The 20,508-nt window shown below is 39.0% G+C and overlaps 1 protein-coding gene across 1 annotated transcript in view; it reads right to left on the bottom strand.

Annotated features, from left to right (window-relative positions):
• Positions 1-20,508, bottom strand: part of PPP4R3A (protein phosphatase 4 regulatory subunit 3A) — a 30,207-nt gene that overhangs the window by 7,675 nt on the left and 2,024 nt on the right. Inside the window, exons 2-11 of the mRNA XM_081860082.1 lie at positions 16,664-16,719; positions 15,040-15,138; positions 13,121-13,738; positions 9,029-9,106; positions 8,830-8,946; positions 7,632-7,748; positions 4,000-4,131; positions 3,796-3,898; positions 2,573-2,731; positions 408-577 (exon numbers count right to left, since the gene is read on the bottom strand). Of these exons, the coding sequence (XP_081716208.1) occupies positions 408-577; positions 2,573-2,731; positions 3,796-3,898; positions 4,000-4,131; positions 7,632-7,748; positions 8,830-8,946; positions 9,029-9,106; positions 13,121-13,738; positions 15,040-15,138; positions 16,664-16,719 (1,649 nt within the window). The remainder of the gene's footprint in view (positions 1-407; positions 578-2,572; positions 2,732-3,795; positions 3,899-3,999; positions 4,132-7,631; positions 7,749-8,829; positions 8,947-9,028; positions 9,107-13,120; positions 13,739-15,039; positions 15,139-16,663; positions 16,720-20,508) is intronic.

Raw genomic sequence — 20,508 nt, 5'->3', positions numbered from 1 at the left:
GTTAAAAACAGTTGATGGTAGTTTGTTTTTAGCTTTTGCGAAATTGTTGTAGCACTCCAGAATATTAACGTGATTAGATTGTCATTAGAATTAGGTTTTACTGTGTTGGTCTGGTTTTTTGTGTTGAATTTGACAGTCACCATTTGCACTTAGGTTTTAAACTGAAGTATTGCACATAACCTAGAGCGCTAATGAGGTGATCAATATAAAAAATAAATATTTCTGCCTTGAAAGGCCTCCTATTCCAACATTCCGCAAACTTTCTTTTTCTCTCTCCAAGAAGATACTTGGAGTTACCTTATTTTATCTGCAACTCCCTCCTATACAACATACTCAGAGTTAATAATGTTTCTGACACCAGCACCTGCAGTGTCAACATCCACCCTTCTCTAGAAAGTGGTACTCACCACTCTGATAAATTCAAACATCTCTATAATAGCAGAATTCATCAAATTATAGCGAGATCCATTGCTGAGAAATGCTTTGACCACCGGTTCAAACAAAAAACTTTTCATTATATAGCGGTTGTAGAATTCATCCTTCAACCCAATTATCTTTCTTTTAAAACGCAGGGCACCTAATGAAGAAAAATCATTATTTAAAAGCAATTTTCACATTTGGTTTCCAATAACAACATCCTCAGTACCCCAACTTTAATAGAACGGCCCACAGCTTAAGTAATTCACAACACTTTTACATAGTAGTATGTGATGATGAAAAGGAAACAAGAACACTGAAGATCAATCAGATGAGAATATACTGACAAAGGACTGCCACAGTATCATATAAAACTCTTTACGAAAAAGAGAAAAGTCACTATGTTACAGATAACACCATAAAACGGAGGTAGCCAGTCCTCTAGTTTGCTTATTATGGTATAATAATAATAATAATAATAATAATAATAATATTTTTTTATTTATACCCCGCTCTCCCCAGCCAAGGCCGGGCTCAGAGCGGCTTACAAACAATAATAAAAACAAGAAGAAAGATTACAACTTAAAAACAAAAATAAAATACAACATTGAAATAATGGAACATTAAAATATTAAAATGTAGCCTCGTCACAGGAGGAGAAGGAAAAGAAAAGAAAAAAGAGAGAGAGAGAGAGAGAGGGAGGGAGGGAGGGAGGGAATCAAATTGGCTCCAAGCCAAAGGCCAGGCGGAACAACTCTGTCTTACAGGCCCTGCGGAAAGAAATCAGATCCTGCAGGGTCCTGGTCTCATGAGGCAGAGCATTCCACCAGGCCGGAGCCAGAGTTGAAAAGGCCCTGGCTCTGGTTGAAGCCAATCTAACTTCCTTAGGGCCTGGGACCACTAGGGTGTTGCTATTTATGGACCTTGAGGCTCTCCGTGAGGCATACCGGGAGAGGCGGTCCCGTAGGTACGAGGGACCCAGGCCGTGAAGGGCTTTAAAGGTCAAAAGCAGCACCTTAAATCTGACCCTGTACTCCACCGGGAGCCAGTGCAGCTTGAAAAGCACTGGGTGAATATGCTCCCATGGCAGAGACCCCGTGAGGAGCTTATTATTATTATTATAATAAGTATGCTTATTATGGCTTACCAGGACTGCATGAATGGGCTCCTGCAGAGGAGCTCACATCTGCTCTGCCTCCAGTCTTTAGCACAGCATAGCGCAGCAGTTAAGCCAAGGTTTGGAATAGTATGTTGTCTTGAAACCAGGATCATGGTGACGGTGTTTCTTCCTCAACCATGAACTGTGACCATAGGATAAACCTTGATTACAGGTAGTGGCTAAGGAGAAGAGACCTTAATCACAATCCTGGGTTTGGACACACTAAGTTTGGTTTAGCTGCTGTGCTAGGACAGGAGAGTAGCAAAGCAGCTGTGAGCTCCTTTCCAAAAGCTAGCACACTTGTACAGTCTGTTAACTCGGCTAACCATGATATGTGAACAAGGCCAATGTTCCACTTGTTTTGGACTATCACCACTGACCATTGGCCGTGTTGACAGGAGCTGCACTCCAAAACAAATGGAAGCACCACAATGGCTGATCCTCCAGACAAAAAGTTCAGATGGTTTGGGTTGGTTGAGACATGCAGCAGCTCCACACAAATGACAAGTTTGTCAGATCAATTTCAATTACTGCAACCTGATGATGTGACCAAGCTGCTTGAAGGGTTGTTCCCTCAACCCTGGTTGATGCTAAAAAAAATGACTGAAAGGCCCAGGGAGTGAAAAATACTTCATTGCAATGGGGAGGACAGTTTATCCCCGCCTTAAGAAGTTGTCGCTGGATCCAGAAATGTGTGACAACTATTACCTGGTTGCCAATACCCTTTTCTGGCAATACGCTTTACTAGGTAGTGGCAGGGCAGCTTCCTGATACTTAATTATATGCATCTCTTCACCTGGCCAGGCCTTCAGATCTTTTAAATGTTGTTTCCACAACTGATTTACTTAACAGTCTATTAGTATGCTTTGTATCAATGCTACTTGGATCTGATTAATTAGTTTATGGGATTTTAAATACGGCTCTTATTAGCTGTCTGTGATTATGCGTTTTACATGATTATTTGTAAATTCCCATGATTTTTATGAAAATACTTACATAGTGCCAAGAAGGCATGCATTGAAGACATCAGAACTAGCACTCTTCGAAGGATATCCTTATTTATAATGTAGTTCTTTATATGGTATGTATGATGTTCCACACAGAAAGTTAGTAACTCTAATATCAAGGCCAATAGCTGGGCTGTCTGAAAGTCATCTAAAACAAAACAGACAACATAAAAATCACATAAAAATAAACAATTTTTTTTATTTTTTGATACATAAAACAACTCACAATGTATTTTCTGCAACATAAACAAACAGAAATCAGATTGGGCTTATTTAATTTTCTGTTCCATTTGTTTGGCATATAAAGCAAAACATACCAATTGATTCCAGCACCATAGACAAATCACTGCATAATAGACACTATTCCACCTACTTGATATCTTTTAGTTTTTTATTAGTGTAAAAGCTGCATGTTAAATTTTGATGCATTTTATGAAATGTACAAGAACACTCCAGTCCCATAGGCACACATGGAGGACAGCAAGACACACAGTCTAAGTGCCTTCTATCCAGGCATGCAGGGTTCTACTACCTGCCCTTAAACTCAAACCTATTTGCTAGGAGCACATGGAGGTGCTGGATGACTGCAAAGGATGGGGCTATGCTTAGTGACTGGGCCAAGACTAAGCTCAGATCTCTATTAGTGTCATACCTCGGGTTGAACGTGCTTCAGGTTGAGTGCTTTTGGGTTGCGCTCCGCGGCAACCTGGAAGTAATGGAGCGCGTTACTTCCGGGTTTCACCGCTCACGCAGAAGCTCAAAATGATGTCACACGCATGTGTGGCAGCGGCAAAACGCAACCCGTGCACTGGCGCGTCTTACGTTCCATTCAGGATGCGAACGGGGCTCCGGAACGGATCCCATTTGCATCCCAAGGTACCACTGTACATGAATTTTCACTATTATGGGACGCTCTGAAGTGCTACACCTGGAAGACCTGCTTGATGAAAATAAAAACTGTCCTCCCCCCCCAGCTGTAAGTGATCTGGATTTTATTGATAAGGATGAAACAGGGCAATGTGCCTCACACCACTCCTTCTGAAACAGCAGCTCCGTCCACACATACCCTATCATTTTGCTAGTTACAAAATTTGTTCAGATTATTTGCATAATTCAGTTTATTATTTGTATAATGCTTTTAAAGAAAAAAAACTCTTGCCAAAGCATTTTAATAGGGAAAATGATGCCTCAACAAAAGATTTCTTGCCTCACCTTTGCTAGGCTTTTCCTCTGTAGTATTGGCCAGTAGTGGCGCAGTGAGGACATGCATACAATGTTTGTAAAAGAACCCCAAGAATTCAGTTTTTTCTGTTTTCTGCAGAAAAAAATAAATAAATTTATCCCCAATGCACATAATACAAAGTGCCTTAATAACTTGGGGGCGTATATTATGACTGCACATAAATACTTGCTTACATTGGCAGTAGCTAGCATATTTTCTGGATCCACCAACGTACGCAACAGACCCATCAGTTGGACTGCTCCTCCAAGTTCAGGATCTGTATCACAAATCATGTGTTCTATGATGAGGTTAATGAGTAAAATATCCTGGTTTAAAAAATAAAATTAAATAATGAACTGGTTAGTAACAACTAAGATGCAAAATAAGACACACCAGGAGGCAATTCTAGATAAAAGCCTGGATCTAAGCAGGAACTGTGGGTGGGTGTTTTCATAATAGCAGCCACTCATGCTGTTTCTGGAAGTGAGGAAAATTTCAAAAAACATGGGATCGTCTGCAACCCCACAGGATAGATACACATCCTTGGGCCTACCTGAAGCAGCTATGCAGATGCTAGCCAAGTACTCTAACATATAAATGTACTTTCCAAATTCCAATAGATGCATCACTACCATGTGAGGAGTAGCGAACTGACAGAATGCTGCCTACTCATGAAGAAGCAAGTGAGGCTGTACTGCATCAAGTTTCTCTGCATTTTCTCCAAGAATCCAACCCAGAAAAAGGCAGAGATATTCTACATCATCCTGTAGCTGAGCACAAAATAGGAGGATGTTCTTAATAGGAGCATCACTGGCCTGGCATGAAGTCTCCTCGCCTTCTCCCATTCAAAGAATAGAGAGGACAAGGTTCCCAGCAACAGCTGCAATAATTTCTCTCCAGCACTTGCTCTGTGAGGGAGGCAAGAGGGACATGCACATGGAGAAAATCAAACCACTCAGTGCCACTAAAGATGGTCCACAGTCACTGAACAACTGCAGAACCAAAATCATGTTCAGAAGCTCTATTAAACATACAGAAAACCAAGTAAGTGGGAGAGACTGATTTTTCCCCATTCATATTTTGGTCTCTTGAAAAGGTAAAGTATTAGCTACAATATTTATTGCAATTTTTAACACAGAAAAGGGTCTGGGTCTAGAGAAGCACTATGGAGCTTTACTGCCACCTTTCCTCCCAGGTACAGTCCCGCAGTGGCCCTTAAAAACTGGTGTGCAAAAGGTCACGGGACCTTCTGGATCAGCAAGGGATGAGTTGGGGAAGCTGCAACAGGAGGGGGAACCTGGTGGAATTCTGGGGACCACCTTGTGTGAGCAAATGGAAGTTTCCACCCACACAAAACACCTTTACATCTAACCCAACAGAGTAGGATCTACTGCTAAAAGTTGGCTTATATAAAAATAATTGCTTTCATGTAACTATATATTTGGTCCTAAACCTTTGCCTTGGTTGTATAGTATGCAGTATCATTGAATGTTATGGGAAGATCCTTGAACATACACTATGCTACAGCCTTTTGAGGTGGTATGGCATAATCACTAGCTACTAAATGCTCTTTACTACATACTATAAGAAAATTGCATCCTATTTATAGAAACACTCAATTGCTACTGCTGTTTTAAAAATATGTTCTGGGATCTAACATACTATATATCAATCTCTCAATTCAGCTGATATCACTTTAGAGATTTTATTGCATGGTTTTTTTTTTAAAAAAAGCAAAACAATTCAACATAAAAACTTCTATTAAACATATTCAAAAATTTAATATATTAATAGAAAAACAAAACTATATCATCCAAAGAAATACTGTTATCAAAAATAATCATGTATATGACTTGTGCATAGTTATATTCACAGACCTGGAGCTGCTTCATGCTATCATTTTCAGGGGGTTTTTTTTCTCCACACAAGTTTCACCTTAAGAGTGATTTCTCTACAGTGGTTTCTGTATCCAAATAAAGGCTATCAGTGGAAAGTGTGAATCAGTCCTCAGACGTTGGCCCAGTAGGGACAAAACTCTGGTTTACTCTCCCCCACTCTCAGTTCTCTGAAGTGAATCTCCTTTCCCTTGCTGGCTTTAATCGTATTTTAAAACAGACTCTGCATATCATCATTTGCATGGTCACCACATACAACAAGAAATTATATGTATGTGGACTGTGGCAGCTAGAGGAGAAACATGGAACTCTGTTCCTCCTCCTATTTCTACACAGTGCATGCAGTAGAGCACCAAGCACAGAAACAGAGGATGCTCCTCTCTTCTTCCAGCAGCCCTCTGCACTTGTATGAAGAATGAGGTTTTACTGCTTTTTAGTTATTTATAAAAATATTCATATATCACTATGTCATAGAATATATATCAGAGCAGTTTACAACAATAAAACATAAAAACCATACAATAAAACCATTAAAATGTTAAAAACATATCAATTAACCCTTGTGGAAGGATGTACAGCAGTACCTTGGCTGTCAAACATAATCCGTTCCGGAAGACCGTTCGACTTCCAAAACGTTTGACAACCAAAGCACAAAGGGTGGTCGGCAAAGTCAATGGAGAAAAAAGAAAAAAATGCAGCAGAAATGGTTTGACTTCCGAGGCATGTTTGAAAATAGAAGCAATTACTTCCAGGTTTTCTGCGTTCAGGTTCCGAAGGGTTCGGCTTCCGAGACACTCAAAAACCAAGGTACCACTGTATTATTGGCAGAATAGTTTTCACCAGGCATTTAAAAGTTGGCACAGAAAGTGCCTGTCAAATCTCTAATGGCAGAGTATTCAAAGGACTGGGCTGAAGACACTAAGGACTCAGTTTCTCATCGTTGTCAAATGTGCCTCACCAACTTGGGGAACAACCAACGACATGCCTGCAGATGATCTCAGCAATTGTGCTGGGATATAAGGGGTTCAAGAGATTCCTGGGATACACTGGAACTAATTTGTTCAGGACTTTGTAAATTAGTACAAGAACTTTGAACCTTGGCAGCCAGTGCAGTAGTTTTAACAATGCTGTCACATGTTCTCCACAAGAAGCTCCCAGAAGCAGGCTCCCAGAACCAGGGTGCGCAGTTCCTCTTCTGCCAGCTTCTCTTGGGGGGGGGAGCAGAAATGTTTACAAGACAATTTAATATCTGTATCAATGCTAACCATGGTTAATGGCAACTAGCATTTCCAAATAAACCCGGGGTTATAAGACAGGACTTGCAAATAAAGGTTTAGAGGAAATTTGCTTAGTATCATTATTACCATATTTACCACAAAAAACTGGGAAAACTTATTGACTCAAGTATAAGGCAGTTTACCACACCACAAACCTGGTGGTGGTGGCGGCAGTGGTGGAGGAAGAACAAGCAGCCCTAAAGGGCTGCTTTCGGGGTGTTCGTTCCTCCACCACAAACAGTGGCAAAGGCGGAAGAGGAAGCAGCTGCCCGAAAGGACCCTCACTCGAGTATAAGCCGAGGGGGGCTTTTTCAGCATAAAAAATGTGCTGGAAAAGTTGGCTTATACTCGAGTATATATGGTAATTAGTGCCAATGCAGAGGTAACTCTGAACCATGGTAAAAGCTGACATGGCAAGCAAGAGGGATATTTAGGCTCAAGAGGCAAAAGGAAGAGACTACAAACTTCCTAATGTGCAAACTGTGGTTTGCAGAAGCCAGTAACATATCTGTGAGAACTGCCTGGGTTAACACAATTACACATCAGTAAAAGAATACTGAAGCATCTATCCAAGCTTCAGTTGTTGAAATACTTCACTGTCATACTTTACTAATGGAAATGTAATTTTGAAAATGGTAAGAGCCACCTACTTACATCATCATTCTGTTGAGCTTCCTGCATGACAAATTCTCGTACCATAGACGGGTTATATTCAACCAAATATGAGAATATATCAGTAGCTGCACTTCGCACTTGTGCATCATCCATACCCTGCATTTAAAAAACAAGTTATGTAACTATAGTAGAAAGGTAGTCTAAAACTTTTCATTGTTTTAATTAGCTCACTTTTGAGACAAAATGCCTTACTAAAGAAGTCTATTTTATAATATTCTTTGCCCCCAAGGAAGGTTGAAACCAAAACCTCTTGCATGTTTTGTGTATCTGATTAAACCGCCCAGTATGGTTTTTGATGCTTTGCCTATGCTTTGGTGCTGCCCTCTTCCATTCCCCTACCTCAGGGGTCTGCAACCCCACTTGGACCCGTTTCCGAAGAAAAAAAAACTGGGAGCCACAAAACTCGTCATTATAAAAATAACTTTTTTGTCACTTTTTATTATTTATTTGTTTGACCCCTCAGAATTACTCCTCATAGAAATAAACGTTAAATTAACAAGTTACCCTTTTGTGTGTGTGTGTTCTTCACTCCCCTGCAAAACAGTGACCAGCGTACATGCCCCTTACAATGTAGCGGGTGGGTGGGCGGGAAGGTGACGTCGGGATGGTGTGTGACTAACGCACGCACCGCCCCCATGCGACGTCACAGCCAGTACAGCGCCCTCCACAGTGGGGAGTGTCGGGGCGCACAATGCGCCTCCTCCCCTCGCTAGTATCCACCCCAGAGCTGCGGCAAAGGTGTAAAAGAGCCACATGCGGCTCCGGAGCCACATGCATACTCCCTACCTGGAGTATGACAGGACAGGATATATATAAAACCACATGGATTTTCTAGATAATGTAGTATCCCAAAATGGTACATAAAAAGTTAATTGCCAGACTATGGGAAGAATTCAGCTAATGAGTCCCATCAGTGGAAAGCCCATACAAGGATTTGCGCTTGTGCAGTGGACCCCCCTGCCCCCCAGCCAAAAACAAAACAAAACAAAACAAAACAAAATAGCTCAGATGTGTCAGGAGAACCACCACAACAACACGCAGAAGGGGGGATTGCCCCTTCTGGCAATGCAAAATGCTTGCCCTGATGGAATGATTGACACAGTGCTACATGGAATTCTTCCTCAAAAATGCCCCAATGAAGAACATACAAGTTTAGAAGTAAACTTTGCAAACTTACTAGGATGACTTCTAGTGCTGGAAGAATGCCCATATTAGACAATGTTTTGAAAAAAGCATCTCTGTTTTGAGGTTGTAATGTTTGAGAAAATGCACAAAACTCTTTAAGAAAGTTTACCTGAAACACAGAAAACAATACTTTATTCACCAAGAAACAGAATGCAGCAATTGCCTCACTAAGCTCATTTCAAAACACCTACCAATTCTTGTCTTTTCTCCTCATCTGTAGCTTCATCTGTAAGTTGTGCAAACAGGTCTGTCAAAAACTTTTCATCTTCCTATAATAAATCAATGTTATGTTTAGAAATACAAATTGACACTAAAAGTCTATAATATATTCCCCAACCAAACACACCAGTTACAAATCAGATCATTTGAAGGGACAAAGCTACACCTCACTGGTACACGTTGTCTTTAACAATAATATAAAGCAAAACTTGATTTAAGGGCAAACTCCCATTGACTTCAGATGCAAATGTTTCATTCACCCAATTACTTGTGCAAAATGTAAAAAAGAATCGTATTGATGGTGGAAATCAAATATTCACATTGTCTACAGAAAATGACAGAATATTTCCCATCTAATACCACATTTTTCCTAGCCTTTGCAAGTGAGCTTACACAGCCTAAGTCAAAGCCCCCCAAAATGACTCCATACACTTAATCATTTCATATTCTTTACACAATCCTGCTAACAAATTGTACACCACTCGCACATAAACCTATGTAATAGGAAGTGGTATCACACTTCTTCCCCTCGCATCTTTGTTAACATGTTGTGTTTAAATCTGGACAGGTACAGCTTAAGAGCCAATGCACAAAGGGCAAGGTAGGCACAGTAGACATAAGTAGAATTTTGCTCTTCTGATAAACACACGTTCTAAGCAGTTTCAGGTACATGTGAATAAGGCATTATTGCACCAATCTCTTGTAGGAAATGAATTTGATGACAATACAGTGGTGCCTCGCAAGACGAAATTAATCCGTTCTGTGAGGCTCTTTGTATAGCGGTTTTTTCGTCTTGCGAAGCAAGGCCATTGACAGCTTAGCGGATTAGCGGCTTTTAGCGGATCAGCTGATAAGCGGCTTATCAGCGGATCAGCTGATAAGCGGCTTAGGGCTTAGGAAAAGGGGGGGAAGGAAAAAAACCCCGCAGGAACTCGCAATACATTTTCGTCTTGCGAAGCAAGCCCATAGGGAATTTCGTTTTGCGAAGCGCCTCCAAAACGGAAAACCCTTTCGTCTAGCGGGTTTTCCGTCTTGTGAGGCGTTCGTCTTGCGGGGCACCACTGTATAAAAATATTCCTCTCCATCCCCCAAGTAACCAGATTAGAAAGCCTTTGTATGTATTACTTAGCCCATCCACGTTACCTGGACACTAAAAGTCATACTTCATGGAACAAGTGTGCTTTTTTTACATAGAAATAGTTGCTAAATATTAATAAACTGTTTACTATTAGATTCTAATGGATTATTGAATATAGCTTTATTTGATATAGGTTGTTTATTTTAAAGTTATTGTGACTTTTTATACTGGATCAGATTGTTACTATTAATGTTTAATGTTTTATTGTGTTTTTGTATGTGTGGCTGGGGCAGCCCAGCCGGATGAGCAGGGTACAAATTAAATATAATAACAATAACAGCAGCAGCAGCAGCAGCAGCAACAACAACAACAAAAAGTAGGTGAAATAGCCATAAGACCTAACAATCAAGCACTGCTAGCTATCCTGTCTACTAGGACAAAACTTTAAAAATGACAAGATTCAACTATAGTAGTTTGTTAAGTACATATCTCACCACTGATAAATGTTAACAATCACCCACTGCACTCTATGTAAATGCACATTATGTGTGTTTAAAACAAAGTCTAGGTTGCAAGCTCTGTATTAACAGGCACAGCAATTGTATCGTAAGTGATTCCCAGTTTATCCTCATAATTTTTAACTATTTATTTTTGGTTAACAAAGGGTGGTGTTAAATTAATGAACATAAGTTGATTTCAACAGGTCTACCAAGTAAAACTTAGTTGAATACCACCCATACATCTTGGATTTAACATTCGATGATCAATTGATGAAAAGGTGTTTACAACATTCACTTTTTCCAAGCAAAGAACTTCCCCACTCCCCTGCCACGAACAGGTAGCAATTTATGTTGTGAACTGCCCTGCGATCTAGGGGTATAGGGCGGTTAGTTAGTTAAATAAATAAATAAATAAATAAATAAGGCTTCATATACCTCTAGCCCATTCTCAAGGCTAGATGTATATCAATATTTTAAAAATGTACCTATGAAAAGCATACTTAAAATTTATTACTACTCAGAAGCTTAGCTCAGATCATCAAAAGCCAGCTACCAAATAGTACAGGATTAGGAGTGTTTCATGTGCACCATGTAGTTATGATAAAAAATATGATTATCAGTTAATTGGGTTGGATTCAGAGTTTCCCTTCTGTGTAGGCTCCGATGACTGAGAGTGAATGGAGATTCTCCATTTAAGAAAGTAGGAGGCAATTCCCTTTCCAGGCCCATGTCACCACCTATGCTCTTCTGAAGGGTCCTCAACCCTCTGGAACAGTTTTCAGGGAGGCTGCAGGGTGAAAAAGCAATCAGCAACAATCACGTCTTCCACTACCTAAAGCAGGAGCATCCTACGAACAGTGCTCGCTTCTACTCTTCTTTTTCTGTTTGCAAAAGTTAAAACATTTCTTCCAAACCTCTCTACTTCTGTAGGACAGCTATACTTAGCATCTTAATGTTTTCACAATAAAAGCTGCCTTCTATATTTACCTTTGCATACTTCCGCTTGAAATGAGCACACAAAATTTGTACTATGTCAAATGCAGTCTTACTGACTCCCGAGTTGTACAATGCATAAGCATTAATGTTCCTGTTAATATAGTCAAAATTGTCCAAATCTGGCCCCTTTGCACCACAGTATCACATACTGATATTTAAAGTTATATTAGCAACTCTTTAAAAAGTTTAGTTTGTTATGCACTATAGCCGTAGCATTTTAACTCTTCTTTCTCATGCACAAAACTTTACATCAGGCCTTAAACTGCATTTTATTACCTGAAATATTTCTCCTATTCTTTGAAATATTTGCTAATTTCAGTAAATATGATTAGCTCATTATCTCCAACTTTACCCAAGCTAATAATAAAAAAGCAACAGAACCACAGAATCACTGAGTTTTCACACAAGAGCAAATTTACCATATAGTAGTGCCTTGTAATCCAGTATTAAAAGACTCTAATGTTCATGGGTTACAGCTTTTAATTCCTAAATATTCACATGTGGCATCCATTCATTTTACCCATTAGGTGTACTCTCCCCGTCCCCCAATTACAGTGCCCTTTGCAAACCCAAAAAACTCAAAACCTAAAATATTCAAAGCATACACAATGCTTCCCCCCCAACCCCAACCCCCACAATAGATCAGAAATTGTCTAACTTAGCACTGACCAACAAAGCAGTACAGTATGATGTAATTTCTGATGTGTAATTTGGGCTTTCCTGGCATATCAAGAACACCTGACTTCACTACATACTACAGCAGTTTCGGCGCTATGAAACGGTATCTATTAAAAGTTACAATTCATTTTAAAACAGAAATTGTTTCCCTTCAGCTTCTTGGGCCTCTGCAGTTCTCAACATCCCCTGAAACCATATAATTAACAAACACCAAGGCTCTGCAAAAAACAAAAAAAGTTTGGATTCATTTTGGTTTGTGGGCATGCAATGTTTTGTTTCATTCCTACTTTTTAGGGTTCCTTTATTTTGTAAACAAAGATTTACTTTACTGTATTACCCATTGGGAAAAATCACAATGCATTTGTATCTTAACATATTCAAACAGAACTGAATCAAATTTGCAGGAATGGGAGCCCCTTCTAAGAGGATGGATTCTGTCACTTTTCAGACAACTAGGTCATAGCAGGTTTGTGCTAGTTTCTGTTTCCTTCCACTGGCCTTTTAGTGCTAAGTATTTGCATGATATTCACAGGGAATGCAGAGGTGCAATTTGATAAATTACCACCAAAATTTTACATCACTATGTTCAAGAGTTTTGAAGTTACTCAAAATTCATTAAAAATCCAGTGTTTGAGTTTTTAATTAAACCAATTAACAGGAGCCAAACTGTAAGACCCAGTATCCCAGACTGCACCTTCCAGGTACAGGAAATGCCCCAGGTTTGCCAGCAGGCTCCAAACAAGGAAATCTAGATAGAAACAACATTCAATCTGCACAACATCCAAGATTAAAGAAAATAATTCCTGACTTACCTGTAACATACCAACTATTTCTACTTTATTAAAAAAGATGAATGAATGAAGAGTTGATAACATGTTTTCCTCAAACACCGAAGGAGTAGGTAGAACCATATCTTGAATATACTGTACTCTGTACGTCTGATGTATTTTTTGTTTCAATTCTGGATCAGATATTGGAATAACTTCTTTAAATTTTGCAGTTTTTGTCAGAAATTCCCTGTGTTTCCGCGACTGTGATAAAGAAGGATCATATTCTAGGCATCCAATTACATCCATTATACATTCTTCAGAAAACATTACTTCAAAAAGTGCAGTTCTATTCAAAAGGAAGATTCCCTTAATAATTTCATACAAATGGTGTAGTCCTTCAATGTTTTCCAAGTCCTCACACACATGAAAAATTTCTAAGAGCTTTTTAATGTAGCCCTCATTTTCCAGCGCTAGAGCAAGTTTTTCTCGCCGCAATGGAGAAGGTAGCGAAGATGCCACAAGTTCTGCAATTTCCTCTAGTCGACTTAATTCACAAGATGGCAACTCTAGACCTGGGGATGACATATCATCAAAGCGTTCCTCTTCAGATTCATCCACCAGATCCTGAGTAATGTCCACTGAAGGGTCTTTCCCTTGAACCTATTAAAGTGAGAGAAAACCAAAGGGGACCTCTTCAGCTTTCACAGCCAGATGCCTACAGCTATAGAGAGATGCAGACAATCCAAGCACTATTACCATAAATTTATCTTAAACAATATCGCAGAGAAAAGGGAACTGTACCCAATCCAGTGGAAATGGGTAAAACCAAATATTAAACCTTGAATATCAGGTATTGGAAAAAAATATACAAGAACCAACCAGGTGGGTGAAAGTTCTAGTTTCGGAAAAGTCCACACCATGGCAGCTAAGCATCACAATGCAAGCAGCACCAGGTTTGTCTTCAGATATTGTTATCTTAGACTAAAAACTGAAGTGAGCTTTTTTGCTTCACAATACTAAGTTCAGCCTCTAACCAACACTATAGAATGAGCCTGAATATTTTAGAAGGCTGTTCCTACCTAGCTTGCCTACTAATACTTGGTTTTTCTATTTGAATGTATTAGCATCAATTTTTATAAACCACCCAAGAATCTCTCTTGATGAAGGGCAGCACATTAAAATAAAATGCAAACAGTACCGCCCTGGGCAACTGCCACCTAGTTATCCACACTCTGGTCAGGGCTATTGTTACGAATTAAACTGGGCCATCTTGCCAATCCTGCCCTCCATACTTATGTACAAATACTCTTGCTACTCCAAATTAACTGTATGGGTAGAATTCAACTCAAGCTCCTTTGGGAGGAAGGGTACGAGAGAAATTTAACAAATAAAAACAATGAAATGCTCTTGTGCTTGCAAAAGGACTTTTGATCAGCAGATGTCTCTGCTAATGGAAATGATAGTTTTCAGTTTTCCCCTTTTTCCACACAGCCTTTCAGAGCACCTTCCATGCTGTTTTGGAGGGTCCCCCAACTCTCTGGAGATTACTTTTGGGGGCTGCAGAGGGAAAGGGGAACAGGCAAAAATCTCCTCTTCTATTAATGGTATCCACTTGATGAAAAACCCATCTGTTAAGTGCAAAGGCACCAATTTAATTCTACTTTTGCTATTGCTATCTTACTACCTTCCTAATGGCAAGGTTTATGGTAATTTTTGATTTCCCAGTGTTCTACAGCAGTGAAATATTTTCGTTTTCATAGTTGCTGACAATCAGGAGTTGTATGTATTTGGCCTTCTTGTTTAGTTAGCCCATTTGTTAGTTTGAATGGAAGTCTGAATATGCACTACACACATTTCAGGTTTTAAATAATCTGGATGCTTCTGAAGGAAATGGTGAAGGAAATATTCACTTAATATTGCAAATGGAACAAATATTTAAATATTTGAGAGGGAAAACTTACCTGACATATTTTTTCCCATATTTCATCACATCCAGCTTTTTCTTGAAAGCTAAGTGCCAGATCATAGTTCTCTGCTTCAGACCACACAATCAGTGTGTCCTTTAAAAGTTAAGAGTTGTGTTTAGTTAAGCTATATTTAACATTACAGAACATTTTCTAAAGATAAATTATTTGATCCAATAATGTTTGAGATAAAAAAACAAAGTGTTTCACTTGCATATTACTATTAATACAACAAAAAACACAAACTAAAAATTCCCATATTGGATTGTCAATGGATACCAAGCCAGTGCAAAGAAAGTCACATGCACGGCACGCTGGAGGTGTTTTTAGCATATGAGATACAGTTGCCACTGAGCAAACTATGGCTGCTGGATCTAAAACATCATGTATATTTTGGCAAGTAGATGAATTTTATAGGGCAACATTGTGTTATGTCATGCTTTGCATGAAATTATGGTTGTCACATCTGCTACATTCTCATTTTGATTAAAAGCCAGCTTTCATAAATAATATTTCTTATTCACTTTTTATAACCAATAACCACACTCCCATCTGTATTGTATTTTAGACTCTCTTCATAAAACAATTCATCCATCTGATAATTTTAGCAGGCTTTATGCAACCTTTTAACAATTTCCCAAGGGTTTTGAACTGCATGCACACATTTCAAATATACACAACATCAACTTTGGTAATGGCATTATTTGTTGTTTAATTTTCCACTCTTTTCCTATTGTCTCCATTTGCTTTTTCCCCTACAGCATTCATTCATTCATATGATATTTCCTGTTTTTTAATCAGTCACCAACCCATAAGATCACAGAGACTAATAAATGACTGCTATGTTCTTAATGAACTTTTCACAAGGCCCTTCGCTGCACATTTTTTGAAAATCCACAAAATCTTTATATTTACAGGACTGCCCTACATTGTCTACTAGCTGAGACTGCAACTGTAATCCTACGAGCCTGGAAACAAGCCCCACTGATTTCTATGGGACTTACTTCTGAGTATACATTATTCTGACTGCAGCCTTACTTGGGTAATCTGACTGAGAAGCATACAGTGCCTTGGATGCTACTTAAAAGACAGTGTTACATTGGTGATCTACTAGTAATTTGGTATGGATGGTCCTGCAATAGGTGTTCCCTAAGAACCCATTAGTGAATCACAATTTATCCAAGCAATTGGTTACTATTTGGTTTGTCAATCAGTCCAAAAATCTCCTGACAACTTTTTGGGTGCTGCTTTTTTATTGTGTTAGCTGATCTGTTAAGTTTAATGTGAAGTTCACTAGACTTCACTGTATTCATTACACTCAAGAGTACCTAACTCACAAGACTATTGTACAGAGGAATGATATAAGGAATTCTGGAAAACTGCCATACATCAAAAGGTTCTATGGTAACTGAACTGTTAGATTAAGCTGGAGACACAAACAATTACCATGTTACTGTTACATTGTTGCTAGTGAAGCATCAACAGATAACTTCTGGGTCACAGCAGCAGTTCATAACCCAAGCCACGACAGCCTGAAAGCACCTTGAAATTGGCAGACCCAACTGTCATATTTCCACCAAACATTTCCTACGCTGGGAAAGATAGCTGACTAAATTGTTACCTGTTGCTTCTGGTAAGCAGTATTAGGATTGATTTTGGACTCCAGAAGAAGAGAACCTAAAAAGAAGGGGGAAAGTGTTTTATTTCCTCCCCTAGAAATAAAGCAGAATTTATATGATCTATACAAAGCAAACTGAAAATAATCATTCACCAGTTATACACAACTATTCCTGTGAAGAAATGGTTACTGATTCTGCAAACAGTTCTCTAAAGCAACCTTCGCCATCCTGGTGTCCTGCAGATCTTTTGAACTACAACTCCTATCAGTGCATACATCCCAAAAAATGAGACGGACACCAGTTGGTGAAGGCCGTTCTAATGATTATCAAGCACTGAAATCCTGTAATATATAATTTTAATTAAAAGCAGTTAGTTAGTGTTATATTGATTTTTCTAAGACTCAACTGTGCAAAGCAAACTTTCCTAGGTTAATATCAAAACACACTTCCTCTCCCTCAAAGAAGGTTTCAAGGTATTAAAACATTCTGGAAAGGAAACAGGCATAAACCATACAAATCATGTCTTCTGTAAAACCTTTCAAGATGGGTAAGAGAAAGGTTGCTATACTATGAAAGAGTGGTAGCCAACTAGCCACTTTTACAGAAATAAAGCAAGGCTAGCTATTGCAACCTTCCTAAAAGGTCCTGCATATATCACACTCCACTTTTGTACTGGACTCTAGGGCTGGTAAGTATTTCTATTTTCTATAGGCTGAACAATTTCAAATTTCTAGGTGCCATTATCAAGCTTCCAGAATTTTTGTGATGAAATACAGATTCGGCCCTCCCCCAGCCCAGCTGAAGACACTGATTTAGATTTGTTCTGGTCTAGTTAGACAATGCGAACACAGAAATCCAAAAATCCAAATCAGTTTGCATGCAATGTGAAGCCAATCCATGGCTTAGTACAAACACTTTGCATCTGCACTTATGTGAGCTAAGTCATAGTTTGGGTTAGTGTATCATCAGCACACAGGCTCAGGATTTCTCTCACTCCAGAGAAACCAGAAGCTGTAACCAAGTTTTGGTTTACATGTCAAACCATGGCTTTGCTTATAGCAGTGCAGCAGCGGCACCAGAACCAGGGGAAGAGCAAAGCAGTTGTGATTTATTCATCAGAAACCTGCATGTTCATGCATTGCAAAAAGCCATAGTTTGGCTTTGTATTATATATGAACCACATCAATAGCAGTAGGAGAAACAAACTGTTGCATTAAGGTTCTGTACTACCTGTAAGTACAGATGTATAACTAATCATGGCAATGGGTTAAAAGTAACGAATTCAAGCATTCAGCAACTAGGAAGAAGTAGTGTATGGCTGAAGCCAAAGGAAACCTACTTCTGAGAACACATCTGAAGGGTAGAAAAAGTTTACAGTTCAAATACTGAGTTATTACTGCCGGGGGGGGGGGGGGAGAGAAGCAGTACCATTAAAATGTAAAAGCAGCTGATGATTCAACACTTCTTAAATGCCTGAAATAGTTAAAAAAGAAAGAAAGATACAGTGCCTAGTTTTTGTTCTCTGGATAGACCAAGTCTCTTGCTTATCATCCCAGGAGAGTGCAGAGAATATTCTCCTAGAGTTAACTGACTGAACAAATGGAACAGGTACCTGAAAGTTACCTTTTAAACTCATCTCTTCCACAAATTTCAGTTAGTAGGAGTCTACTTTTCAGTTACTAAGTTAATGGTTAAATGATTAACACTATTACCAAATATATTGTGTTTAGTTGTGGCTGTTGCCTTAGTTCACTGAGATAACAGGTGTTCAATAAAATTGATTTAAGGGCATGGAAAGATTTCACCAGGGAGTAATATGGACTAATGTTAAAAACATGTTTGTCCTCTTCTTTTAACATAAGAAACAGGGTGGGTTGAAAAACAGACAGGATATATGTTATTTGCCCAACAGTGTATAACTGCCACTAAATCTACCTCATATACTGTACAGTAGTTTAAGAGATTAGAGAGATATTTGCAATATTCACAGGTTACAATCCTATACCCACTTACATGGGAGTAAGCCCCAATGAACTCAGTAAACTTCTGTGTAAACATGCACAGATTTGCACAGAAAAATGACTATACAGTAAGTGGAAAAAGTGTCACAGTAAGTGAGTCCTTGTCAATGTGGGGTATAAATAAATATATAATAATAATAAAGGAAGGAAAAATGCAATAAAAAATAGGCTTTCCTTTCATTCCAGTTTTATCATGCAGCCAAAAATATGTGTGTGCTGCAGAGGAGAAATGAGATATTTCTGGCTTCCCAGAGAATCAAGTTGCCCACATATGCTGGCCATTTTTGCTTAGAAGAAAGCCTTATCTGGGGTGTACATTTTAAACTCCCTTGACAATATATCATTCAAATCAATGTCAAAGCATATATACAAATATATAGGCTATTGGCCTGATCTAGTATGGCTAGTACTATACTCCACTTACCCCTTCTCCACACTGCCTTATCTTGGCTCTCATCACTTTGCTAGCACTGGGGTAGACAACTGAGCATGGTGAAATTCCATGCTGCTGAAATCTGCTTGACTATTTCAGCCATGTGGCTTAGGCCATTTGCATGGTTTTTCCCCAAACACTCCTAATGGCAGTAGATCCTGTGATGCAGTGTATATACCTGGTATGTGGGTGGGTGGGGAGCTTTGTTAATACCACATGATTCGTATCCCAAGTACCAGAACCATCCCATTGCCTTTGTCACCAATTTGCCTGTCTTCAATTTGGAGAGACTACAACACTATGGTATACTTACTGCTTTTTACTCCCTAGAGATGCAGATACTAGGTCCTATCTATCACTTTCTACCAGGTCCTATGTCTATAACTTTCTTATTCAAAGAATAAGTGTGGTGCACAGCAAGAGACATAAAAATATTAATATGGCAACAGAAAATATAAAGCAAAGCTGAACAAGAAATTCTAGAAATAATTACAAAGCAATAGATTGGGAGTGAGAAAGCTCTCTACTTAATCTCCAAGGTGCCTATTCCAGAATGCTGTGTAGGGGCAAAATTTGTGACATACCCCACCAAACTCAGCCCATCAGCCATATATTGCTGCCTGCTAGTGGCATGGTAAGTTTCCTGTTTCTGCTGCTTGTCCAGGACAACAAAACAGCTCATCATCTGAGATGCAACTGGACTATGTTCAGCTTGCAGATCACGAAGCATGACTTGTGTACAATCAGTAAAACTTCCACAATATCCATATAAATGTTTACATTTCATTGACATTATTTTACACACTGCCCCTACTATCTGCATGCTCACTATCTGAAAATTCATGTCCCCATGAAAATAATTACACCCAAACCTTGCTATACACTCCACAGATTCACTTATCCGATTGCTGATTGGCTACAGCCATTTCAGGAAGAAACCATTGGGGGGGGGGGGCAAACAAATCCCACATTAGAATTTCCATAGGAAATTATAGACTAGTTATGTGAATGCTTGCCTAATCAATGATTTCACAGAATGCATTGTGTTTGGTAAGCGGGACCTACGTGTATTTTAAAGTCTGAAAAGTTTAAAAGTAATATTAAGAAGTAAAATAATTGCATTTTACTTCATTTCTAAAGTTTGGAAAATGGACTTCCAGACTAAGATAATTTGAGGCACACTTTTGATAAATCAACTAAGAATATTAAGTTCTAATCAGTCACAAAGATTCCCTGAGTTAACACGCAAACTTAGTGTAACTAATGGTATGAGTCTATGGGTAGAATTCAACATTGTGCGAGTACAATTGTTCCGTAAGTACAAGCATTTGCCCCAGAGCAGATTTGGGGGGGCTTGGCGGTGGTGCAGTCCCACTGCACTAGTGGGAGTCCT

This window comes from Podarcis erhardii, assembly GCF_964252035.2.
Source record: "Podarcis erhardii genome assembly, chromosome: 1".
NCBI lineage: Eukaryota > Metazoa > Chordata > Lepidosauria > Squamata > Lacertidae > Podarcis > Podarcis erhardii.
This window is presented reverse-complemented; position numbering and strand designations above follow the sequence as displayed.